Source organism: Kryptolebias marmoratus, linkage group LG14 (genome assembly GCF_001649575.2).
Source record: "Kryptolebias marmoratus isolate JLee-2015 linkage group LG14, ASM164957v2, whole genome shotgun sequence".
NCBI classification, from domain to species: Eukaryota; Metazoa; Chordata; class Actinopteri; order Cyprinodontiformes; family Rivulidae; genus Kryptolebias; species Kryptolebias marmoratus.
This window is the reverse complement of record NC_051443.1, coordinates 23,371,111-23,397,840: the sequence shown is the minus strand read 5'-3', so window position 1 is coordinate 23,397,840 and position 26,730 is coordinate 23,371,111. Positions and strand designations below refer to the sequence as shown.

Genomic DNA, 26,730 nt, shown 5'->3' with positions numbered 1-26,730 from the left:
GTGAGAGGAAATGAGCTGGAGGGAATGATCTAACACCACAGCGCAGGCTTGCTGAGGTGAGCAGGATGCCCTGCCAGCTTTTTCACAGCGAAAGGAACACGTACGCTTCCCCAAAGTTTTCCTTTTTATCACCAGGGCAGCAGCAGGACCAAAGTTTTGTTCAAAAATAAGAAGAGAACCTTTGATATTTTTCATGGACCCAAATGCACCGTGGCATGAATGCAGGTATAAACGTCAAGCAGCAACTTTTTCTAATAATCTAACGCTGGTGTTTGCGTTATTAAAGTGCCATGGGATCTTTATAAATAGTTGAATCCTGTGGAGTTTCTGTTCATTTCATTGTATGTATTTTATTAAGTGTGTTCCTTGAAATTTAAATGAGTTTCTTACAGTCAGTGAGTTTTTAAAGTAATGGTGTAAGTGTATTAGAAGGAAAAAAATATAAGTTCTATGTGAAGTGCTTTTCCTGTTTGTACATGGACGTTTATATCCCTTCATAAATTTTATTCTGTGCAGCGGCCGACTCTGATTTACTGTGGAAATATTGCTCATATAGCATTTGGACTTTTTAGTATTTCATTCCTCTAGTAAAGGCTTCAGTGATGGCCATTATTTAAAGCTTTATTTCCACTTCTTTCTTTTCTTCCTCGTCTCGTCAAATTCTATCCAAGCTTCTCACAAAGATTAAAGTGACACAGTCTTATAAGGAGTTCATATCTGAGTGCAGTCACTTCTCATGGAGACGATAAACTACTGATATTTTGTGAATATTTGGTCACATTTGCCGTTTTCGTCCCGTTTAATCCCGAACAACATTAGTTCGCTGTAATCCAATTACACGGGGCGAGATTTGTGTGCGCATGCGCCGTAAAGCCAAAACAAGGAAGTTTAGTTTTTTTTCACCCTGAATGAAAACAACGTAGATGTGGCGCCGCTGAGGAGCAGTTTAAGCTAAAAATAAGTTTTATAGTGTTTACTTTACCTCACATTAAGGTAAGATACCTAAAGACTTTAAGATTAAAACAGTCGCGTTTGTCTGTTTACAACATTGCCGTAGCCAAACTTCTTAGAGGCTAATGCTACAGCTAATTAAAGCTAACAACCAAAACAAGTTAGCTCAACTCCTCATTTTGTTCATAAAATCTACATTAATGTTTGTTTGCTGACTCTGTGTGGCTCTGTAAATACTATACAAGACCCTGTATTTAAGCTACATTTTTTAAGTAAGCCCAAAACCTTCTGAAAAGATTCTTCTCAGCTTAAATCTGCAGATTATCTTTGTTCAGCTTTTCATCTACGTGCAAAACAAAGTGCCTTGCAGGATTAACACATATTTTACTGAACACAACACACTCTCAGATCCATGGAAATGCCATTCTGCTAGTAGGAGCAAAGCTACAAGAATCAGTGAGTAATAAAATCAAATAAAACCATTTAAATGACACATAAAGGAGCAGTATTAATTTAGAACACACTAATCAAACTAAAGCTACAGATAGATAGAAGAAAGTATACATAATAGTTTAGGTAAGTTATGTTTTTGTAAGTTAAATTAGTATATTTGTCAGATATGCTGTAGCTTGAGAAGTAGTAGGAGAGATAAACCTCTGTTTTATTTAAACAGGAACTATTCTTTTTCATATTTTTTTTAAACTTTTGGGTAGGGAGCCGAATGTGGGGGATATTTTTTTTGACAGATCCCAAATCCCCCGCATTACCAGAATCGAGGGCTTGAAACAAATCACCGTGTAGTCACACTTCCCTGAGTCTGCGCAAGTCAGATCAGGGTTTCTGTGTCTGTAGGCTTTGTTTTGTCCTGAACTCAAGCAGGGATATTTTCTTCCTCAGATGTGACTGAACTGAATGAATACAAGCATTAATAGACACTATTAAAGAGCACACAAACACAAACATCAATTGGTAAAGTAAGTAATTAGAACTTATTTATATGTACTGAAATGATTTGCTTTTAGAATGGTGGATTTGGGTTAAGAATGATATTTTTACATTTCCTGCTCCATTCAATTAAATAAAAAGTACCCTGAGTATTTCTACGGAAGCCTTATTCCACTTTACAACACTTTAAAATCAGAACCTTTCAGTTCAGTATTTCTAAAGTTATAGTTTTATATTTCTACTGTTTACATGATTTACAGAGGAGACATGAAATAAAAAGGAAAAGAAACTGTTTTACTCAATAAACAATAAACGTTTGGAAGCTGTTTTGATACTTCCTGATGCAAATTATAATTTTTAATTCCGTGTCTGGATGGCTGTTGAGAATCAGGCTATAAATCAAAAAGCACCGCTGCTTTTCTTGTGACACCATCAACGTATATTCTTTTATTTGTAAGGTTTTGGATTGATTTAAAAACAGATGGACATCCTTATGGGCTCAAACCATAAAATAAATACAATCACTGATTTGCAGGCAGTTTGGAAGCCGTTTTAAACGAGCCCGCTCTTCGCAGGACAGCTGTTATGCCACGCTGAGGTCAGCTGGAAGCATCATGTTGGCTGCTGGAATGTCCAACAACAAGGTCAAGTATTCACGGCTGGCTGCCGATGACGATGGTTACATAGACCTGCAGGTGAGACGCTTTTACCACACAACAAACGTTCGTGTTTCCGAATCAGTACCGCTTTTGTCAGCAGTTGCAGTTAATTTGGGATAAATCCAGACAACAGCTGAATGTATCTGGAGCTAAATGGTGTTTTGTATTTGCCTGAACTTTACTTTGGGATGAAAAACTTTTGCACGGCAGCACCAGATTTAACTCGAGTCTCACCCAGATAACAACTCTGTTCACACCTGATCTTAAAACAGATAAAAACAAGTTAAATAAGAACTGAAACAACATTGTCACTGAGCTACTGCTAATGTTAGCATATTGAGAATGAACCCCTTCAGACAACTAATAAAAGCTATGCCTGATTCCAGTTCATGAAGAGTCCACCGAAGGTCCCGTACAAGGCGATTGCAGTGGCGGCGTTCCTGTTTCTGATTGGCTCCTTGCTGATAATCCTTGGGTCTCTTTTTCTGGCAGGAATCATCAAGATCGAGGTGAGTTTTGATCCCTAAACATGATGAACTTAGTTCTCAAACAATAGTTGTTTGGAGGGGAATAGAACGTTGAGGTACAGCTTTTAGTCTGAAACATTTTATTGTTTTGTTTCCCCCAAAATAATTCATGATCTGCACGTCAGTTTTTACTTCCTTTGAACTGACAGTTGGCGTCTCCCAAGGCTTGCTCCAGGATTACGGTTCATGTTTGCAGAAAATGTATTTTTGACGACGAGCCGCTCCGAGTGCGACTCCTGCTTGGAAGCCGTTTCTCACTTTATGGAGCTCCTCGAACTGAACTCTGAAAGCTTCATTTCTGTTTTTTTTTTTTTTTGTGCGTGTTTGTTGTTTACGTGACCCGTCCAAAACCTCTGAAGGATGAAGCATCTCCAAAGTGTCTGGATGCTGAAGAAGGAAAAAAAAAGATAACCCTTGCAGACATTCAGCAACATATGTTTGCTTTTATCTTTCAGGCCTGACGGGCTGAGAGAATCAAAACATTTTTAAAAGACATTTATCAGAAAGGAGCAGCTACCTTTGCTCTGCCTGAAGATAGAATCAGCATTTAACCATCCTTGAAAGTTAAATAATCACATCTGAAGACTATTTATTTTGCCTGGGTCGTGGCAAAGTTTGCTTAAGTTAATTAAATCAGCACTACTTGCTTCAGTATTCTAATAAACAAAGTGGTTAGTTTTAGTCAGCACAAGTTCTATTTTTTTTTAGTTTCTTAACCCAACTAAGAGTCAGAAAAACATTTATCCTAAAAAACAAAAAGAGCGTTCATTTAATCATAAGACTTTCTACAACAAAGTTTAAAATCAACCTGTATTGATTAATTAACAGCCTTTGATTTAATTCAAACTGATCTGAAGTGAGGTAAAAGTTACAAAACTGAAAACCAGCTGCAGTTTTTCTTTCTTTCTTTCTTTTTTTTTTTTTTTTTTTGCGACACCAGCATCTGTGGCGCTTGGTGCTATAAAGACATTTCAGTTTGCTCTAATAGACTTTTATTCCGAAGGAGACTCTTTTTTTTTTTTTCCTCTCTTTTCTTATCATAGCAGGAAAAGCACAGGTGAAGCAGAATTTGTTAACGCTGCCTCAGTCCCATTACCTGACCCAGTGAGCCGTGACCGGAGGGGGAAACCGCACAACTCAAGTATCCCTCACTTTTTTTTTTTTTTTTCCAGTGTCGTGATATGTGGCTGGTTTAAAGAGTTTCATTTAGGCTTCTTTTTTTTTTCGCAGTCAATTAGGTTTACCCTGAGTGATACCTTGTTTTGACACATTTGGAAGATAAACACTCAAAAACATTCAACTCGAACATCAATTAAAACACCAATATTAGCTGTAAATAAGTTTTTTTTGTGTTTAAATGCAAATGATGATTTGATTATTAAGCAGCAGGCAGTGCCAGGTTTGCTTCTTAAATTTACTGCACCACGGACGCCATGGCGTTGAAGAAGTATTCATACCTCTTGAACTTTGCCACATTTTGTCACATTTCAACCACAAACTTCAAAGTATTTTACTGGGGTTTTATGTGATAGGTTTACATAATTGTGAAGTGGAAGGTAAATTAGTTATTTACAGTAAAAATCTGAAAAGTGTGGCATGCATTTGTGTTTAGCCCATGATTTGCAGAACCACTGTTCCCTGAAATTCTACCTGCAAGGGTTCTGTCTCCGCCAGCTTTGCACGTCTAGAAACGGAGATTTTTGCCCATTTTTCTTTGCAGACTAGCTTGAGCTCAGTCAGATTGGATGGAGAGCAGGCAGCTGGTCTTTGACTGAGACATTAAATCATGGACGCGGTTTGATTTGACCCATGCCCCTGTAGCTGTGGTTGGATGTTTCGGATCGTTGTTCCGCTCGAAGGTCTGAAGTCTTTTGCAGCCTCTAACAGGTTTCCCACCAGGATTTAGCTTCCTTCATCTTCCCATCAACTCTGACCGGCTTCCCTGCCCCTCCTGTAGAATGGCATCCCCACAGCATGATGCTGCCACCTCCATGTTTCACAGTGAGGATGGTGGGTTCAGATTGATGTGCAGCGGGTTTTAGAGTTTTGAGCAGAGCAGCTTCTTCCACATGTTTGCTGTGCCTAACTGTAAACAGGACTTCTTCCGGCTTTTTGTCACTCGTCCATATAGGCCAGATTCATGACTAATAGTTATCCTGTGGACAGATCCTCCCACCTGATCCCTGCAGCTCCTCCAGAGTTACCATGGGGCTCCTTGGCTGCTTCTCTGATTATCACTCTCCTGTCCCGGCCCGTCCGTTCAGGGGGGACGACCATGTCTTGGTACCGGCTGTGCCGAACTCCTTCCATTTTTCAGACGATGGATTTAAACAGAGATCAGTGAGATGTTCAAAGCCCGGGGTGTCGTTTTATAACCTAACCCTGCTTTGAACTTCTTAACAACTTTATCCCTGACCTGCCTTATGTGTTTCTTGGTCTTCATGATGCCGTTTGATCACTGATGTTCTGTAACAAACCTCCGAAGCTTCACAGAACAGCTCGATTTATACTGAGAATAAATGAAGGCAGTTGGTATCAGAGTAAAGGGGGCTGAATACTATTACTGCTACTTTTACTGTTATATTTTTGATGTCAGTGTGCTGGCAGAATTTGTAAAGTAGTGTACTGAATGCTTGACAAAAGTTACAGGAGTTGAAGGCTGAAAATAATTTTGTTGAACATTGTAAAAGACGTTTTGAACAACTACAAGGACAAATAAAACTAGAAGCATCAACGAGAACGGCCTGTTCTTGACACAAGCTTTTTTTTTCCCCCTCAGACCTTTTGTCCTCACAAAAAAACACAATTTGAAAGCCTTAATGCTGCAGTAATGCCGCAGTAAACCGGTGGGAGTTGTGCAGAGACTCAGTGCGTTACGCTGCCATCTGCTGGTGAAACGAAACACCTCTCCAATGCAGACGGAGGCAGCCTCCGCCTCCTGGTGGTTTGCTCTCTGCATGAAACCACTTCTGCTTTACATGGAGGCAGACCTCAGATGAAGGGATGAAGTCATCACGCTTTGCAGCCTCACCCTTTCTGAGGATTGATGTTGTGCTGGCAGGCGGCGTTGTGTTAAATATGTTAAAGCGTGATGAGTACATCGGTCCTCACTGTACTCTGTGTAGTACTGTCTCACCTCCTCTGGCATCACATTAGCAGATAATGTATTTCAGTACATAATGTTTATGTCGACGTGGTGATGGGACATATCAGGGAAAGGGTGTGATGGATTTGGTGTAAATCAGTGGACTTGACGTCGTGTATTTCTGTTGCCAGCATCCCGACCGCACCATTCCCGTCATCATCATCGGCCTGCTGGTTTTCCTTCCGGGATTTTACCACCTGAGGATCGCCTACTACGCCGCCAAGGGTTACCGAGGCTACTCCTACGACGACATCCCGGATTTTGGCGACTGAGCCGTCGGTTGTATCCCCTCTCTTCGACGCGGCGTTTTTCCCAAAACCTCTGGTAACTTTCTGAATGTATGTAGCAAATAACAAAACACAGAGCCTCGTGTTTGTCCAGAAGGGCTTCGTGTAGGAGTTTTGCCAATATATTGTGGATATATATTTATAATTTTGTCTTGTTTTTCTGTTTGATCCTGTTTGCTCTTGTTTCATCCGCGCTTTATTACTCTGAACACGAAAGCCCGGCTGACCTGGGAGAGCTGATCCTGCTTTATTACCAGCGAATCAGCCGAGGACGCCGGAGCAGCCGCCAGCCCGCACCGCCGCACCGACTTTCTGCTGTTACACAACTCCTCACATAAATAATAACATATCTTAGAAGTCCATGGCTGAGAATACGCATCACTGTAGTTTCACCAAGTATTTTAAATAAACAGACGCATTATTTTATATATATATATTGTATCTTGGAACAACGAGGAGAATTTCATTTACTGCTTTTCTCCTGAAGAAAGGTTTTATATCTGCACAGAGTATTTTAATTGCATGTAGACAGTATTTGTTTTTTTTTTTGCTTCGAATGTTTAAAAGATATCGTTTTTCTTCCGATCATGTCATTTGAAGAATAAGGAACAACAATAAAAAATGAAATGAGGTTTGATTTGCTTTTTTTGTTGTTTGTTTTTAAAGTTCAGTTGTATTTTTTTTTGTTTCTATGCAGATATAAAAATGAATAAATTAGTTTCTTAGCATCTTCCTTGTCTAAGTTTGGAAAAAAGGAAAAGAAAGAGTCAAAAAACTACTTTTCCCACCTTTATTTTTAAAAAAATTATACAAATAATTTCTTAAATGAAGAAAACAAACTTTAAAACCATGTTAAGATGTTAATAAATATAATATATATATAAAAAAATATTTTCCAAAGCACAACATATAAAAACTTGATCATTTAGATATTGAAAAGAATATAAACTTCAACAAAACAAATATGCAAATTGCTTTTATATATATATATATATATATATATATATATATGTAGTTTCATAAAGAACTTTGTCATTAAGATCATAAAGTTAATAAAAAACTCTTTAAAAAGGAATATTTTCCTCCCCAGAAATATTATCTTAAAGCTGGCCTCTTCTGTATACAGTCTGTTGTTTACAGTTATGAATATTAATGGTTAATTTAAAGTAGATATTTGTACTTAGATGTAGAACCTGGTCCGAGAATCAGCTGAGGAAAAAAAAAAACAAATTGTGTCAAAACCCTGAAAAGGTAAACTATAAAAATAAGTTAATCAGGAAATGTTTGAAACTTGCTGAGGTTTTAATGAATATGAATCCATTTTTCCCCCATTGTTTTTCTTTATTATTATTATTATTATTATTATTAGTAGTAGTAGTAGTCTTCATAAATAAAAACAAAAAGGTAAATAGATGATCATCTATCCACATTTGGTTGCCATGGAAACCAGGTTACGCTAAGGAGAGCATGAATGCAAGGTAAAAACTACGGAAAATAAAAATAAATTTAATAGTGTTAACAAATAGATGTTTTCAGTGCTGAATAAATAAAAGAAGGAACAGATGGTTTAATTCTAGTAAATATCCTTAAATGAACTTTGAAACCTGACCACAGAGCTTTTTATTTGCTCTTTAAAAACAACATAATTACAGCATGAACTGTAATTCCTCCCTGTTTGGCCTCCAACATGCAGTGAAGGACACCCTCTTGTGGTTCCACTGAGCTGGATCTCATCAGGGGACTGAAAAGTGGAAAATAAATAAATAAATAAATAAAATGAACACATTTCAAATAAATATATAAATAAATGAGTGGTCATGTCACCCCGCATTAACGAGCTCTGGCATCACACCACCTCAGAGGCTTAAAACATTCAGCAGCTTAAACTGGTGAACGGAACCCGGAAGTAGGAAGGGGGAGGGGTCCTGAGTGCGTCACCTGTGCGTGTAATGAAACACCTGTGACCGGTGGGCTTTTACAGAAGAAGAAGAGGAAGAAAAACACGCTCGTGTTTCAGCTCTACTGCTCTAAAGGACGCAAAACAAACAGACAGACGATGAAGTTGGATTAAAACTAACAAAAGAAGAAAAAGAAGAAGAAAAAAGATGAAATCAGGACGTGTTTGTGAGGAGAAGCCCAGCAGGTACCGAGCTACAGGTGAGTTTATAGACGCGCAGGTGACTCGGAAAGCTAAAACAAATTAAATATCTGAGGGGCTTTTTTTATCACTATCTGCTGAGAAACGAAAAAAGTTTAATTCAAACAGGGGCTGGTTTTATTTTCATATCTTCCTTCTTGGGTTTCCTCTGTTTTAATTGGGAACATGTAAACCTTTTATGCTTTCTGAACCATTAAAGGTCTTCAAATGGTGGACCGCAGTCCACATCCGGACTCAACTGCAGTCTTATCTAGACCCAGATTAGTTGTTAAATTTCAATAGAATAAAATTGAAACAAATATATATATATATATATATATATATATATGTGTGTGTGTGTATATGTGTGTTCATGATTTCCCATATTTAGGATGCTTTATTTAAGGCAACAGAGCTTTCCTCACATGTTTGGCAGCGTAGCTTTTTCTACATTTACGGTGATTTGTTTTACACGGCTTACTTTTCCGGCGTTTGTTAATTTATTTAAAGCTGTGCAGCTTTTTTGGACAATCCAGGATGATTCATTTAAGGCGGTGTGGCTCCCCCCCCCCACACACACACACACATTTACAGTTGGTTAAATTTTAGAGGCACGGCTTTTCCGCGGTTTACGGGAATTCGTTTGTAGGCGTCGCAGCTTTTCTAAGATTTACGGTAATTCCCCGGCCTGCGTTTTTACTCCGCTTCCCCCTGCAGAGCTGCCAGCCTACGGAGAGCTACACGGCTGAATAAACAATAAACAAAACATTTAAATTGATTTATTTTGGACCTTTTGCTAGAGAACACCTTCCTGAGCCGGACCTCTCTGCATTTTAATGAAAGACCACAGCTTTTAGAATTAAGCAAACATACAAGGATCTGATAAATTGGTCGCTTTGCTTCAAGAAAATACTGCCTTTATCTTTTCATATGAAGTCAAATGATGTTTTATTCCAGGAGCAATAAAAATGCATCGTATTTCAAACTTCAGATGTAAGCTGCTGTTTAAAAATGTTTCACCCAAATGGTTCAAAGAGAAGCTGATAAGTGCTTGATTCTTATCGCTTTCAGTCCACCAAGATGGATTTTTTTCCTCCCCTGGATAATACCTTTTTATGGGTTCAGCAAACAGCGGGGAAATGATATGCAGAGGCAGAAAATAAAACCTAATTTCTTCTCTATGCTGTTAAATTTGCCCCGAGACCAGAGTCTGTCTTCATTTAATCGATTATGGAAGAAATATTCCTGCGACCTGTCTGAGGTGAGCCCCTCCTCTCGCGCCGTGTTCCGCCGGCTCCCCTGTGACCCGGAAAGGGGGGGGGGGGGAGTAAAATAAAATAATGGATGGATGGATGGAAGAAATATTTTCATAGCTGTCCCAGATGAGCTCCGTTTAATGGTTTTAAACTCTCTCGCTGGTTGTTATCGAGTCTGTCGAGGCACCAGCTGGGCTTGGTTTCCTGAAATATTTTTTCCATCAGGTTTACAACATCAGAGGGAGCTCGGTGGCAATTAATTAACGTGCGAAGGAGAGAAACTTGCATGGTGCCACTTCAATTGTACCGGTACAGTAAACACTTGATACTTAACACCGAAAGCCAGCTGGAGTAGATTAAAATTGCTATTGAACAATTGCTCATCAACAGTTTTTCTGGGAATTTTCTCAAAAGACAATTTGCTTTGTGATTTTTATTCGCTCGGTTTGTTAGCAAAAAAGAAAAACAATGAAATGACTTTTCAAGCCAAGGCTAAAAACTAACTTTAATGAAGTCATGGTCTTTAGGAGCTCAGCAGCCATAAATATCTGGGATCTGGTCGCAGAGGCAACAGGTCTAGAAGGGAATTCCAAAGCGTTCCCAGACCGGAAAGGATGCATAACAGCCTCAACAAGTTCTTGGTCTTTGTCGTGGTCTCCTTCCAGACGGAGGTGTCCAGGAGGCATCTCAGTCAGATGCCCGGACCTCCTCAGCTGACTCGTTTCGACGTGTTTGAGCACATCTTTTTAAGGCTGAACCCGGCCACCCTGCAGAGGAACCTCATTTCAGGATCTTGGATCCAGGGTCTTGTTCTTTTGGTCACTTGCCGTTTTAGCTCAGCGCCATCTTTACCGCGACAAACCGGAGCAACGCCCTCATTACTGTGGAAAATGCGAGTTGAGTCCCGGCTTTTGTGTTATGGCGAGGGCGAGTTCCCGCAGTCACAAACATTTTGCATCTAACCAGGTAATTATTCCAATTACCATTTTTCCCGGTGAACATGAGTCTTTTAAAATTAAGCATTCCTTTGTTGACTGGAGGTGGTGTTCAAAAAAATTGCACCCTGCTGTGGAAGAAATCTTTGCTGCAGGAAGCGTATTAACAACAGGACACGGAAAATGTTTCTGCCTTTTATTCAACTTTATGTGCTCCTATTTGGCCAATACCATTTATTTAAAGATGGCAAAACCTTTAGTCTGTGTCTAATCAAGCCTATTGAGAAATTCTGTTATTTAATAGTTCTGTTTTGCCAAAAGAGAGCGAGGACCCATCTTTTCAATACTTTATGCAGCAATCAACAATTGTATTCTTAAATTTATGGCCTGAAGTCGATTAATTTAGGACATTCTGTCCATCAGAATCAGACTCTGAGTCACAAAGCTCACATGAAAACAACCGTGGCATGACATTTTTCACTAATCATGTCTTTATTCAAGAGTTTTACCTGGAAAAAGGTTTTACCCTTCCAACAGCTACGCTTTGGATTAATTCAAAGGCAGCCAGTCACACGTGGACAGGTGTTTTGCATCGCAGCTCAGCAGACAAGCAGCAGATGATGTCTCATGCTAGTTTTTTTCAGATCTTAGACTCTTTTGTCGTCAACACAGTACAGAAAACATGCAAAATATTGTAAAGCAATAATTATTTTTAAAGCATTTAACATATTTCTTTTCCGATATATAATTTAATGTGGGGTTGTTTAGTTTAAAACATCCAGTTAGCATGGGCTCTGACTTGTTCAGGAGTTTAAAGACAGAGTTTATGACTTCAATTTGACCTGAAAATCGCTGTTCTTTACTTGGTGCCAACGCCGAGGCTTTACAGTGAGTGTATTTAATTGATTCAGTCGACAAAAAAAGATTGTGGCAGTCACCTTGATTCAAAGAAAAGATACCCAATGTTTGTGCTCTGAGCACCGCGATGCCCACAGAGTGGAAACCTCCTTTATTTTTCCTGTTTCCTCTTCTTTTTCAGCCTGTCCTATTTTTCCCCTCTTAAGTGCACATCAAACCGAGCCACACAGACGGTTCGCATTGTGATGGAATAATTAAAAGGAAGAAAAAGGCCAAAAGCATCTAATGCGGAGTACCAGAGGGCAGATGGAATACTGTAAGCGACCTGGGGAAATCTTAAAAGCAAAGCTACGACAATACCAGTGAAGATCTGGGTTGGAGCAGGGTGAATGACAATGAGGAGCGTTTTTACCCCTGAGAGGGGGCTGACATGACATTTCACAGTCTTAAAGATTTCAAGGATGAGACGGGCAGAGGAAAAAAAAAAAAAAAATACTCGAGTAGTGTTTTAAAATTATTGGGATACAGTAAAATATGCTGAATATTGTAGGGTGGAATAAAACGGAGCCATTCAAGTCTTTTTGTCTGGGGAAAAAAATTAGATTTTAAGTAGAGCTGAAGTTTTATTATTTTAAAGAAAAGATTTCTTCAGCTGGTTTGAGACTTTAATTCTTGTGAAGATCTTAAACTGAAAGAAAAACCTAATGAATTAAAAAATTTTTTTTGGCTTTGTGTGCTTTTAAACAAATCAAAATGTGAAACTTTTGACTCTGGCGTCTTGATTTAATCCCTTTTCGTTTGGGATGATGACCTCTGAGTGTTCACCAAATCAATTTTTCCTTATTTTCTGTTTCCCAGAGATGCTTTCACTATGCTCCACGTGTTCAGCCCTGGCATAACTCTCTCTCAGACTTGTCAGGATGCAGCTACGTGCTGCAGGATTATGCTATATTAGCCTGATGCTACCACGTCGGCGTTAGGTTGGTCTTGAGGAGGGTTGTAGCCTAGATCCTGCTTCAGATTTTAACAATCAAGCCATGCTGGTACATGTGGGTATTTACCCTGCCACCACTTAATCCTTGCTACAGAAGTCCCGTCCACGCTCGGGGCCTTATCACGTTTAATGGGGACCTGGGTACATTCCTAATACGTGCCCGTAGATCTCGCCAAAACCCCGCAAAGGTCATCCACAGTCTGGTGGATTTCCTTTATGTTGGAACAGGGATGTCATCCGGTGTGAAAAAAGCCTTAGGAAGTTAAAAAATTTATTTACTTTAAGTTGTTTATCTTGTTTCTATTAAAATGTATCTGTTAGCTGGCTTTTGGTACTCTTAGTTAGCCTTACAGTACTTTTATTTTACTTATCTTAGTTTTTACCACATAGATCTTTTATTAAACTATTAAAATGGTTTTAACTCTTAGCTGGCCATCCCGTACCCTTAGTTAGCCTTTGGTATCTAAAATTCAGTTTTTATGACGTCTCATTAACTGAGATTTTTTTTAAATCCTAGTCATTATATCCTAGTTTGGTTTTCCTCAGTTTATTTTAATTTTTAATTTATTTTTAGTATGACTTGTTTTAAAAAAGTGTATTTTTATGTAACTTTAAATTGGGTGTGTGTTTTCACGGCCTCTGTTCAGCCGAGGTTTTAAACTCTAGTTTATTATATTGTAGTTTGGTTCTCCTAAATTTATCTTTGGTTTATCTTTAGTACGACTTAGTCTTATTTTGTGTCTCATGTTTTAGATATGCTTAGCTCTATATCTTCGATATCGTTGTGTGTGTTTTATGACTCTGTATTTTTATGTTTGCATGTTGTACAGCACTTTGTACTGCCCTGTTGCTGAAAAGTGCTATATAAATAAATTTGACTTGACTAGTGCCAACAGTTTTATATTCTGAGCTTTTTCTATTAATGAATCAGTAAATTGTAACTATTGCAATTTAAATCAGTTTATATAAGTAAAAGTTGCAGTCATTTAAACCCTTTACCTCACTGTTTGCATGCTAATGTGCTAAAAGTATGCTAATTATAGGGCTGCACAGTATTTGCTGCAATAAATCCACATTTTTCAACACTGATTGCTCTTTTTGTTCTATTATAATGACACTCAAAACCTATTTTTTAATGTGCTTTAGCATCTTGACCAGGCATGGGTAACAAGGGTAGTGAAGGTCCATTCGATGCAGTTCAAATACTCGTTTGCAGTATTAGTAATGAAGACATTGATACATGTTTCAGGATTTTATTTCAGCGTTTATCGGGAAAATCTTTCAAGCTTGGTGGCCCAGAAAAAAAGTTGATGTCAGCAGGAGGCCAGAGCTTTAAGAAATGGGCCACGCCTAAACAAATTTATGCAAAAAGTGACTTTATCAATTTGAATTGCTTGCAGATAATTTCGCCTCATTTTGCCTTCCTTACACGCTGTTGTGACTTTAATTTGTAACAGTGAAATAATCTTTAAGTGTGATTCAAATCCATGTTTTAAGTCTGTTCTTTATGTTTAAATAAAAAAATGAATGTTTAAGGGGCCTTTGAACCATACTTTCTGCGGATGTGTTTTTATGTTTCTACAGTCGCAGCACATTAGCACTTGACCCTTTCTCCTCTTTATTTTTCTCTCTTCAGAGGTTAATGTTCAATTTATGTTGCTGGCAGATACAAACAGCCTTGAAATGGTCCTAATGCACTGAACAAAGCTCTGTGCTTCAGACTCCCTTAAAGAATACAGCCTCTGTAGCATCTAAATCAATAGGTAGGACGTGTTTTGTTGCCAACAATATGGATTCGAACAAGAACTTTAAAAAGAAGCTCTGTTTGATCAGAAAGCATTTGTGCAGGAGCGCGTTTATCTTCTGGTTTTAAATGCGATGCGGCGTCAGAGACGCTGATAAATCTGTTGCCGTGCCCCGGTCATGATGAATCAGCTCGTCCCCCATGTTTCTCTTTATGCAGATTAAAATTACAACAACAGAATTTCAACAGCATGCCTGTCACTGACATTTCTATTTCAGTCAGGTGATAAATCTCCGTGAGACGGGGGTGCCTTCTACTCGCTCGTTTATTACGGCGTTAAAGCCTTCCCAGAGTGCCGTGCCGTCACAGCTGTGCTATCAATGTCAGAGGACGGCCGAGTGTGTCTGAGAGAAATGTCTGGAGACAATTTGAGTTCCTCCGATGCAGGCCGCTTTGTTTGGCAGCTCTGAGTTTTGGGTTCGGATTTAATGACAGAAAGTGTCCTGCAGCTTAATGAGATTTTTTTGCCTCTCATCTTTTCTTCTTGCTGTGTTTGCCTCACTTTCTCCGCTCCCTTTCTTCCTACAAAAAAGATCTTTTTTCTTCTTTTACTTGTTGCCAGTGTTGATTCATGTTACGGGGTCTGTTTTACTAGACAAAAAAATTATTCTTACCAATAAAGCTTTAAAAAAAAAAAAGGTTTTTTATCCATGTAAACTTGTCAGCTTTTTAAATCTATGATAGACGTGACAGGTTACATTTCTGCAGTCAATAAGATGATAAAAACTGAATACCCAATAATGAGATTCATCATCCTCATTCTTCTGAGTGAACAAGAGACATTTGTTAAAGAATGTGGAGAAGTTGCTGAGCATCTGTTCGTTAAGCGCCAAATGAGGAGACAGGCTTTGTCTGAATCTTCTACTTTTCTACTTTTTGACGTTTTGTGGAGAAAAGGAGCAGAAGCTTCTCCTTGGTTGACCTTGTCCAGTCTCTGCAAACAAAATGTCCAGGGGACGTTGTGTAAAATCTAAATAAAAACGGAACTCAAAGAGCTCCCACTCTTCTAAACCCGTTTTTAAATTTGCAATGAAATGTAGGAAACGCATCAAATGTTTAAACTGAGAGGTTGTATAAGTTTTAGGAATAAATGAGGGCGTGCTGTTGTAATATGGATGCCGTACGAGGTTTACTATAGTCTAGCTGAAATATAGGTCTTCCTTGAAAAGAAATGTAGTTTCGATGGAAGCATATATTGTTCTAAAGCATGTAGATTTTCTGCGTTGATGGAGCCTTTTTAGATGTGTAAGCTGCCCATCCCAGAGGAACTAATGCACCCCCATACCATCAGAGAGGCAGGCTGACCTCAGAACAGTTCTCCTCTTTGGTCCAGAGGAGACACATCTGTCCACATCTGGCTTCTTCTCTGCCTGATAGAGCTTTAATCAGCGTTAGTGGACGGCACGGTGAACTGTGTTCCTGAGCAGAACCTGATCATCACCATCCAGCCTTTTGACCTTTGACCTTAGAGATTTCTCCAGATTATTAAAATCTTTTGATATTATGAACTGTAGATGATGGGGATATTCAAAGGCTTCCCAATTGTCTGTTAACCATTTTTCTGAAATTATTTCACTATTTTTACAGTTTGTCACAAACCAGTGAACCTCTGCCCATCTTTACTTCTAAGAAATTCAGATTCTCTTAAAATCCTTTTTTTTTTTTTTTTTTTACTCCCAATTCTCTTACTGACCTAATGCCAATTAACCCAATTGGTTGCAAAATGCTTCTCCAGCTATTTCTTACAGCCTTTTGTTGCATTTGTTCCAACATTTTTGAGATGTTGCTACCATCAAATTCTTACTTTCCCCCCCAAAAAAATTGTACGAATTTTTCAAATTAAACATATCAAGTGTTTAAAATGTTCTACTGTGAATAAACTATGAGATACTTGGTTTTATTTACATTTTACACCATGTCCCACCTTTTTTCTGAGTTATATTTGCATAAAGCCACGCAGGTGAAGGATGGAGGGCTTTCCATTCCAGCGGATGATGATCAACAGCTGCTGATTGATTTTTGACTTCCATGCACATTTTGTAGAAAATCTCGTATGCCATGCTGTTCACTGAAGCGTGGCGAGCGTGTGGAACCAAGCACAGCAGCTGTTGACAGCCTGTGTAATTGTTTTCTATTGGTTCAGACTTTAGCCCCGGCCATAAAATGTGAAATCTCATAAAAGCCTTGCTGGTAAGGAACTGAAAATAGGGTTTGCACGTCTGCTGGGACAACAGCACGTTTACAGCTTTAAATATAGGATCATTGAGGAAGGCAAGGGCTTAAATATTAGAACTATAATCATTAAAACGAAATAGTCTTCTTTTATTACTCTTTATAAGTCTTCATTATTCCTTCAATGAATAGCCTTCAATTTTAAATGTTTTGAAACTACAAGCATATACAGACAAGCATAGTTATCTCCCTTTTTGTTATACAGTATTTCAACCAATAATGTCCTCTCGAAGCCTTCAAAATCTAGACAAACTACTCCAAGTTAATGAAGTTAAACGAGGAGAGAATAACTTTAATTAAATGTATAGAACTGAATTCTTGTGTATATCCACTTCCCTTTGCAGCCCAATTACAGTCACCTTCAGAAACCACATAATTAGTTAAATAAAATCAAGCTAAGTGTCAAAATTAAGGGACATTTGCTGGTAAACTTCAATCCGTCTACATTTCATCTTATGTTCTTGTCAAAATTGTTTTTTTTTAAATTGAAAATGTAATTTTACATCAGTCTAGCAAAAAGCGGTTAAACAATAGTCCCTTAGCTACTGTCGCGATTTAAATAATGTTGATTCGTTGCATTGTCTTTTAAAAAAAACAACAACAAACCGAGCGATTGTTTCTGTCTGACACTTAATTCTTTCTGCTCGACTTGCTGCTGAGTGGAGATTAGCTGCAAGAAAAGAAATGTATACAGTGTAAAAAGTATTTGCAATATCTTGCTGTTAGACATCCATTTTGTTTTTGTTTTTTTTTAAATGAAACTACATTCATTCCAAATGTGCATTTTTTCAAACCTGAATTTTCGTATTACAGCTATTGTTGGTCTGCAACTGACTCGGTTTATCGGTCGCTATTGTTTTACTCTGAATTATGCAGCCGTTTGTATCAGAACTGACATAATTAAAGCAGATGTGGATCAGTTAACCCTGTTTACGAAAGACAAAACAATTTTTTCCCTTTCTTAAAATGCATTGAATGTTTAATTTCATTCAGATGGTCGATTAATTTATAGGCCGAGCGTGATGTTGCTGGATGCGTAAGTTATATATTCACTCTTTGCTTAAGAGGTTTAGGAAACAGATGGGTTTTTGCAACAGCATTTGGAGCGTTATAATAACGAAACTATCATTTTCAGAAGGAATGCACGGCGTTTTGCATAGCAAAGTGTAAGGAAGTAAAAATGTATTTGTATAGCACATTTCAGCAGCAAGGCATTCAAAGTGCTTTACGTCATAAAACATCAGTAGAATTGCACTACAATCATAAAAAAATCATAAAAATCATCGAGCAGATACCCTTGATAATCATAAGGAGATGGTCAAAATGTAATCAGATATTTTGTGTCGTCAAAGACCTTGTGTGAACTGTGCATTCTTGGAATATGAGTTTCAAATGACATCAAATATTACCTCAATCTGTAAAATTAATTAAGTTACAGCCATCTTAATTGTGATAAACTCCAACGGTTGATTAGTTGTAGATGTACATTTTTTGTGAGTCTCTAATTTTAGTTAAAAGTAAATCTGCTCAACAACTTTGTGCTTTAATTAATAATTTTGATTTATTGTAAACCTCTGTATTTGTGTAGTATGTTTTTTTTGTTTTATTTTTGTTTATTTTGCTTTAAATGTATACAACTCAACCTGTAAGTTTTTGATACTTTGTTCTGCCGTTCTTGCCTTGTTTTGTTTGTAAACTGATTATTTTAAATAAAGTTAAGAAAAAAAAAGTTGTAGATATACATCTAGTAATTACTTTCTGAAAGTTTCGTTAATATTCACTGTCTGGTTCATGAACTATTTAGGTAACAAAGAAACAAGTAGTCAATTACATGATCACCCACCTTTCATGGACCATAAATGTGTAGGAAGTGGTTTTTACTAATTCAGATTTATTCCATACAAAAAAGCGTTTAAGAACAACACAATGTTTAAATGATCTGACACCAAACTGACCTCTGGTTCCTCTGTTGGGGTTTAAACATCCGAACCGGGTTAGTTTCGACTGAACTGTAACAGTTGCTGCATTTTTAACGTTTCCTTCCGTCTTCCTGAAGTGGTCCCATCGTCTTCGCAGGTCGCTGTCCTTGACCGTTTCCGGCCGTTTCTGCTCTCTGATGTGCCTTTTTAAACAAAACACTTAAGACGCCGGTCTGCATCATGTGCCTCCAACGATTTATTTGACATTTATGACATTTTTGTTTTTCTTCCAGAAAAGGAGACGGAAGCCGGGGTTTCTGGCTCTGAAGGCTGCTCTGCCCATTTCTGTAATGACATGAGATGAATTCCAGTTATTGGAAAAGTGTACAAAAATGCGAACACCCCTTTTCTCCCTTCCTGTAAAATTATGACAGAAGTGACAGCTCGGTTAGAGTCTTTTTAGCTGGGAAATCTGTTGCAGATGGCTGTCGTCTTATGTGCAGCCAGGGAAGTAATGTGAATCTGACAATTGTCTCCTTTGCCAACAGACTGAACATGGTTGTGTGAGTGACAGATATGGGATCAGCGAGATCATCTTGGCAGACTTTTGCTGTGTTTGCAGTTATTTCCCACCTTTGTGAGTATCTCTATTGTTCAATGTGAAGAATATATCATATCCAACTCTAATTCCAGCTAAGTTTTTTACACAGTATTGTAAATAAATTGAGACAAATTGCATTTTCTGTGAACATTTAGTATAAATGCTAAGTGCTGAATGACTTGGCTGCATTGTGTTGAACAATTCATTGTTAATGTGTTTAAAATTTTAAAGCAAACAAAACAAACTAAAATCTAAAAGTAACTTAACTTTCCAAAACATATGCTTATAGTAGAAAAACTGTAGTTAAAGTAGAAAAACAGCTAAAATTAGGAAAACGGTTGCCAAAAGATAAAATGAAAAAAAATTAGCTAAAACGAATTAAAACAGTAAATCTGAAATATCAAAGTAACTAGAATTACAAAAAAAAACTATGCTCATGTTTGCTCAGTTTCAGCTAAAAGTATCACAATAGGCACTAGTTAAAATTAGCTTAACAGTAGCTAAAAGTAGCAAAGTGGTTGCTAAAAGCTAAAATAATTAAAACAAATGTTTAAAAATTGTTGCAAAACAGTAGCTGAAAGTAGCATAAGAAGTCAAAGACAAGAAAATGGAGCACAGATCCACCAAGAGAACAATGTTTCTGAAGGAACTGAAGAGATTTCTGTTTTCTGTGGGGAATATTATTTTAAAGTTAAATGTTCTGAAACGCAAAAGCTACTAGAACCAAAACTTGTAGTGAGATTTGAAGTGAAGTGAGATTTTTTTTTATAACACTTTTAAGCTGCAAGGGGATCCAAAGCGCTTCACAACAGAAAAACACATCAATCATGTATAATCTAAATGAAATATAGGATAACTTGAGTAAAATCATGAAACTAATCATATCTAAACTTGAGCTAAGACAGTCAAAATAGTAGCTGAAATAATCTAAATAAAATCATGATAAAGTTAAAGCTGAACTAAACAACAATTAGGAATCTGACAATATCTAAAAGATGAGCTAAAATAAACTAAATGTACAGGTAGCACATTGTTGCAGATTGAGCTGTTTTGATAGGAGTCAGTCACACAATTAACTAAAACTAATCTGTGGATAAACTTTGCAGTGACCATTAAAGGTGAAAGGTCAGAGGTCCGTGGAAGGGTCGGCGGCTCGGTGGAGCTGGACTGTCGGTTCCTTCCATCAGAAGCAGCCGCGGTGCCCTCTGCGTCCCAGCATGTGGTGGAATGGATACGACAAGGATTTGACGTTCCTGTCCTGATCAAATTTGGATCTTATGCACCTCGAGTCCATCCAAATTACGAGGGTGAGTATCACGTGCATCTGTCACCAAGATGCACTTGTGTTTTAAATTGATGGTTCAGATTTTATGAAGTGAGGTTCCGCAGATGATTCGGCCATGTTTGCGTTGGACGAGGTTAACCGGTTGGGTCGACTCTAATGCCCCTTTTCCACCGGCTCTAAAGGTCCCGGCTCCACTCTGCTCGGCTCGCTTTGCGCACGTTTCCACCGGCATTTTTTCGAGGCCGGTCCCTGCCGGGTGGGCGGCGCAAGCTTAGCTCCTGTTCACTCATTGGTCGTGGGTGTGACCAGATGCAAGCATAAAGAGTGAAGGTAGGAATATAAACAACAGCGTTAGCTTACCCTGCAACGTTTCTGCCGTCTGTCCCCCAGCTGAAGGCGCTGTAAAGCCTGAAACCTCCGGCGGATAACAGCCGTCCTGCTCATCCAGAGCATTTCTTCCACTGCGCCTCTCTTCCTGAAGTCTCAGGAGAATCCCCATAAGTTTAAAAAACAGCAACAACACAGGACCAACGTTGGCCATAGCGCTTCCGTTGTTTCCACAACTTGCGTCAAGTTTTCGTCGCGATGCATTCTTTATAGAGCCGAGCGGAGGAGAGCCAGACCTCTGAATTAGAGCCCGTGTAAAAGGGGCATAAGTTAATTATACATTGCACATCTACAGCTACTTTCTGAGAATTTTATTAAAATCCGTCCAATATTTGATATTTTGCTAAAAGAGACAAAAATGCACAACACACTTAAACACAGGCAATTACATGGTCACCTGTTTTCCATGGTGGTAGGTCATAAGTGCTTCACTGCTTCTTAAAAATAAAAATAAAACTAAAACTATCTAAAGATGGTTTGCTACTGCAAGTGTGCCATTTTGTGTCAGTTAGCACTTTCATCAGCGAGCCTTTATGTGAAAATCACTGAACCGACGCACAAAAAAAATACTTCTTGTCAAGAGGATAATATCCTACTGTTTTAGTGACTGTGTTGATGTTTGCACTTAGCGTGATGTTTGGAATGTAATTATTGATGACTGAATGTGTGAAAAGCGTGCTTCGGAAACAGGGATTGAAGTGAATCCTCCGTTTTAATCTTAACTGTCACGTAAAGAAAGAGAGAGATTTAAGGCCCCGGCTGAAAGTATTATATTGTGCTGTGAGCTGTAGTCACTATTCCATCCTCTGGAAGAATGAAACCAAAATCTGGTTCTCAGAGTTCACTCGGTGCCACACCTCGGTGGCCTTTTGAATGCAGCTCCTTTTAAAATGAGCTGAAACTCTCCCGTTGCATCATCAACATGTATTGTGTAGTTTCTGCCCTCAGCAGGGAGAACAAAGCCGGTCTGTGGCGAAGAAAGATCCTCGATGGGTTAAAGCTGCCTTTGTGTGGTTTCTGTTGTCCTTTAAAGTTCTAAACAATGGAACAAATGTGGACAAAAAGACAGCATGTCTGGGTGGCTCAGATCTTTCCTTTTGTTACTTTCTTTTCCATAAAGATGTCGGAAGAGACGTCTGAATTTCTGTTGCAGTATCATGTTTTGATTAAACTGCACATTTGGATGAAATCGTCATGAAATTAAATGAATTTGTGCACTTTAGCATTCAGGTGGGAAATAGCAGGCAGCTAACTAAGTAAAGCATTCAACCAACATGAAAACACGAGGAGGGGTAGGTAGCAGCAATCAACATCTGACTGCTTAATTACTGCTGAGGCAACTTTCTAAATTTTCTTCAAAACCCGGCCTACATACTGTTGCATCAGTCGTTACACGCTGTGCAGCTAAATGCTGTTCAGACCCACACAAACTGATTTTTATTCCAGTTGAGTTTCCAAAGGCATCTGATGTGTCTTACATTTGGGAGATGGGGTTTAAAGGAATTGAAACTACATCTGCAGTGTTATGATTCGATGGATATTAAAATGTTTTAGTAACTAAAAAAAAAAGAACTCGCAGGAGGGAAAAGTGGATGTGGAACTGATCGGATAACTAAAAAAAGTTCCATATTTCTTCCAAAAAAAAAGTGTTGTGACTTTGTTTGAGGTGAAATAAAAGAATGCATGAATATTATAAAAGGAAAAAATGTTAAGGATTAAAGGATTAAAAAGCTTTTATTGTCACTGTATGAGTACAACAAAACTCGTGTGGCAACTCGCAACAGTTTTCCTTGATCTCCTGAAATCCACGATGATATCGTTGGTCCTGGTTGGTGTTCAGAACCGGGTCGCTGTCAGAGTACCAGCTGACCAGGCGCTGGATTTCTTCTCTGTAGTTGGTGCTAATTGTTCAGACCCTCCAGGATTTCGCGAAAATCGAGCAAATCCCGCGAAATCGCAACTTTTTGCGACTTTGCCCAAGACACCGCAACTTTCCCGCAACTTTAACCCAATATTTATTGTTTCTGAAGCGATTCGCCACCGTTTCTGCAGTCTAGTCTCTTCTTTGTGGGTTTGTGTAGCGTGGAATACAAAATAACCCCAAATAACTCAGGAAGAAGACACGTGACGTCACTTCCTGTTAACATCAGAATGCCGGGAGCGTGCAGGAGCAGCGACCGAAGCCAAAATGTGCGCTAATGCTTCACATTTGCCCACAAAGATTTCAGCAAACCAGTTTCCTCCCCAGCTGCAGCTGTTTTGCACGTCCTGCAGTGTAATCATGGAACATAAACGCATCGACAAACACTTTGTGTCTGCAAAACATGTGAGGAGAGCTGCAGACCAGGGACGATCCAGAAATGCTCATGAATGTCAGTTTAGAAGCTATCAAAGTTCTCAAATAAAGCACCTTTTGAGAATGTCAATGTTTGTTGGCAATTATCTTAGAAAACTAGGAAGTATTTTTGGTTTAGATATTAAAAGTTATGGTTGTTTATTGATTTTAGTAAAAGAATAAAATCGCAACTTTTAGGAAAATGCCCCGCGAAATCAGGCATTTTAGCCGCAACAATCACAAAAAAATGCCCGCGAAATCCTGAAGGGACTGAATGTTGTCGGAGATTAATCCCACTGTGGGGGTGTCATCTGCAAACTTCACTTTAAATGAAATGCAGCAAAACGTTGTGGAAAATGAGACCGGGCTCCTTTTTTTTTTTTTTTTTTTTTAACTTGCTTTCAGGAAATAAAGGAAATTGATCAATCAAAACTGGATACTTGTTGGTAACACTGATCCAAACTGCTGCTTTATAGAAACAACTTATGCTCTTAAATTAGACTTTTCTTGTCCATACATGCTTAACCTAAATAAAACCTACAAAATGTTCCTAAAAAAGGAAATAATTGAAAGATGGGTAAAAATTTACATTTCTAAAATGATCAATTTTAGCAAACGGTACCCATTTTAAAAGTACTAGTGCATTATTTTGGGCTGTTTTTATTAATCTTTTAAGTATCTACGTTAGAATGTGCCACTGTGAATGTGTTTTAATATAGATTGTTTTAAGTCTATATTTGCACAGAGTAACAGCATCCTTGCATCAGATTTACTGCCTTTGCTAACACAGACTAATGAGCAGTAATCTTTTCATTTAGATGCGTGTTTGTCAAAGGATCAGAACCTGCTTTTAATTGAGACAAAGCCTTTTCCCCCGAGCGGGCTGCCACTCCCTTAAACAACCTGACCAGGAAATGTGATACTGGCATTTACATAGCAATAAAGTCTGAGCAAACCGTGGTTGATGAATTATTTTAGGTGCAAGAAGGGCACACTTTAATTCCAGCCCAGGCTCGTAAAAGACAGTAGCCCCTTTGTTGCTGATTCAGAAGACTGTTCTCGGCATACATCGGTGTCACATCTCATTAAGCCTGATGTTAGTTTCAGAGGAAGCGGGGCGATCAACTGGTCGTAACGCTGAAATTTGCCTACCCTTTGGCCGAGGACTCGCATATTCGTACTCTTCAAACTTCTGTCTTCAAAAGGACAGGTTTGCTAATCAGCAGCCTCTCTGGTGACAAACAGAAAGCTGTTCTCTGCCGATACAAAAGGTTTCGGAAAAAGGATGCTTTGTCCCTTCTGATGTTGAGCTCAGGCTTTCTCACAGGAACTGGTTAGTAACAGGTGCAGCATGGGAAACTAACGCTTTAGAGCTGAAACGGGTGGTGTGTATTTCACCCCCTCAGGCATGTTCTCAGGTGTCGGAGCAGTTTGGCTTCAGGACCCAGATTCCAACTGTTGTTTAGCTGCTGTGAATCTAATGCGAGTTATCCGAGTGATTCACTCTGCCGAGGCTCGGGTTTTTGTCCCAGCGATCGTCCCTCTGCCCCACCCTGCAGGGGTAGTTTGTTGTTTGTGGAGTATGGATCATATGACGTAATTATGAGTGGTTTCTTACCTTCAATAGACTGCAGTCAGAATGATCTCAGTTTGGAGAATTGGGGAGAAACATTCATGAGGTGGTCAACTAAACAGCACCCATTTCAGAGCACTCAAACTATTCCTAGAAAATCCTGCAAACGCTGTATCAGATATTTTAAACCTGCCATTGTTGTATGAGTCAGTTTTATAGTTTGTCAACTGAAAAATGTTGCTACGCTAACTGCACACAATGTGCTGCTAATGTAGCCTACCACTTGATCAGTTAAGTCTGCCAGGAGTTGTACCGTCTCTGAAACTTGTTTTCCTCTGGATGGTATACAGATTAACACAAACACTTCATAAATTCAATTCAAAGATACTTAATCCCAAAGTGGAATTAAATGTTGTTGTAGCTCATAATCCTGGTTTCGTTAAAGAGTTGTTATAGATGCTGATGGCTGTAGGCAGGATGGATGTCTTGTAGCGGTTCTGTCCCAATGTGTCCTCGGTCCTGGCGTCCTCAAAGATCCCCACCAGGTGAGCCTCGCTGGCCTCCTGCGGAGCCATGACGGCCGAGCTCTGGAAGCTCAGGTCGGTCTTGAAGTCCTGGGCGATCTCCCGGACCAGTTGCTAGAAGGGCAGCTTCCGGATGAGCAGCTCGGTGGATTTCCTTGAGAGCCACGGTACCGGGCCTGTAGCGGTGAGCCTTCTTCACTCCGCCGGCCGGGGCGCTCTTGCTGGCGGCTTTGTTGGCGAGCTGCTTCCTGGGAGCTTCACCTCCGGTCTGCTTGGTTCTGGCCATGACTGGACTTCAGGGTTCTTCGCATTTAACACTTGTTGTCATGTCCAAAAGTAAAAAAAGGTTTCAGTAAAAATGCTTCCAGCTGCACAGCATTCGATACCAGAGGAAATAATGATCCAAAAAAAATGATTGACGTCAAGAAAAAAAAGAGGAATAAAGTTTTCAAAAGCAATATCTCGGAGGGAATGTAACAGAGCTACTCCAACATGCAGCCACCTTGAGCGGCGCAATTCTAGAAGAAAACACTCAGGCTTATCATTTGTAACTGATGTTTTTAGGATTAGACCAAGGAAACGGATACGTCCAGCATCCTCAGTACGCTCATTTATTTGTGTAGCAACACAAATGTTATTCAGCTCATAACAGTCTCACGCAAAAGTAACAAATTTTAAAAATATGAAGTTGGCTCAAGCTGTTTAGTTTATTATACTATTCGACAGGGACTATGTACATTAATTAGCATTATAGTAGATGGACCAGAGTTAGCCAAAATGCTAGTTTTCATCTGTAATCCCTGAACAAGTCTTACTGTTGTGAGTTAATACCTCCATCTTTAAACAAGGACCCAAGAACTGACACCTGGAGAGAATTTATTTGGAGAAATCTAGGTTCACATGGTTCAGTCTATCAATCTGGACAGTGTCCTCACAGATGGACATAATAAAACTGTGGCAGGTATTCTAACAGTGTGGCATAAATAAAACATAATTTGATGTTCAAATTAAGTGGCGGTTTAGTCTCATTTGCAATTTTCAGTCATTGTATTACAAGTCAGCTAAGTCAAAATTGTATGGAAAAAAAATGATGCCCATCTGTGACGTACAATTTTGCATGCGAGTCAACATTTTCATATTTAATTAAAAATGGCATATTCCTTGAAGGAATACATATAATTGGCTTGCTTGATTTTTATCAGTCAGACCCTCCAGGATTTCGTGATGTTGCAATCGCAACTATTAACGCAAAATCAAGCAAACCCCGCAAAATCCCAACTTTTTGCAACTTTGTCCAAAACGCCGCAACTTTCCCGCAACTTTAACCCAATATTTATTGTTTCTGAAGTGATTCGCCACCGTTTCTGCGGTCTAGT

The 26,730-nt window shown here is 38.8% G+C and overlaps 2 protein-coding genes across 7 annotated transcripts in view; both read left to right on the top strand.

Moving 5' to 3' along the window:
• The first annotated feature begins 204 nt into the window (after positions 1-204).
• Positions 205-7,151, top strand: tmem230a (transmembrane protein 230a). 6 transcript variants are annotated; one of them, XR_005234064.1, is made up of 5 exons: positions 205-225; positions 2,472-2,591; positions 2,942-3,064; positions 6,359-6,551; positions 6,732-7,151. XR_005234064.1 is itself a non-coding variant. In XM_025007889.2 (4 exons), exons 1-4 carry the CDS (start codon positions 220-222, stop codon positions 6,497-6,499), a joined length of 390 nt encoding a protein of 129 aa, XP_024863657.1. In that variant the 5' UTR covers positions 205-219; the 3' UTR covers positions 6,500-7,151. The 6 variants fall into 6 exon arrangements, 4 of the variants coding, with proteins under 4 accessions (XP_024863657.1, XP_017280970.1, XP_017280971.1 ...); XR_005234065.1 differs by having other exon boundaries at positions 6,359-6,565; XM_025007889.2 differs by having other exon boundaries at positions 6,359-7,151.
• Positions 7,152-8,176: 1,025 nt separating this feature from the next.
• The window catches only part of igsf9a (immunoglobulin superfamily, member 9a), a 63,686-nt gene continuing 45,132 nt past the window's right edge, over positions 8,177-26,730 (top strand). The window contains exons 1-3 of the mRNA XM_017425538.3: positions 8,177-8,671; positions 19,198-19,286; positions 20,357-20,557. Coding sequence (XP_017281027.1) covers positions 19,226-19,286; positions 20,357-20,557 — 262 coding nt within the window. The 5' untranslated portion in view covers positions 8,177-8,671; positions 19,198-19,225. The remainder of the gene's footprint in view (positions 8,672-19,197; positions 19,287-20,356; positions 20,558-26,730) is intronic.

Bases quoted from the DNA above. Each gene is read 5' to 3' on its own strand.
- tmem230a (XM_025007889.2), top strand. The intron at 2,592-2,941 runs GTGAGACGCTTT...GCCTGATTCCAG, and splicing joins ATGGTTACATAGACCTGCAG to TTCATGAAGAGTCCACCGAA. The intron at 3,065-6,358 runs GTGAGTTTTGAT...TTCTGTTGCCAG, and splicing joins CAGGAATCATCAAGATCGAG to CATCCCGACCGCACCATTCC.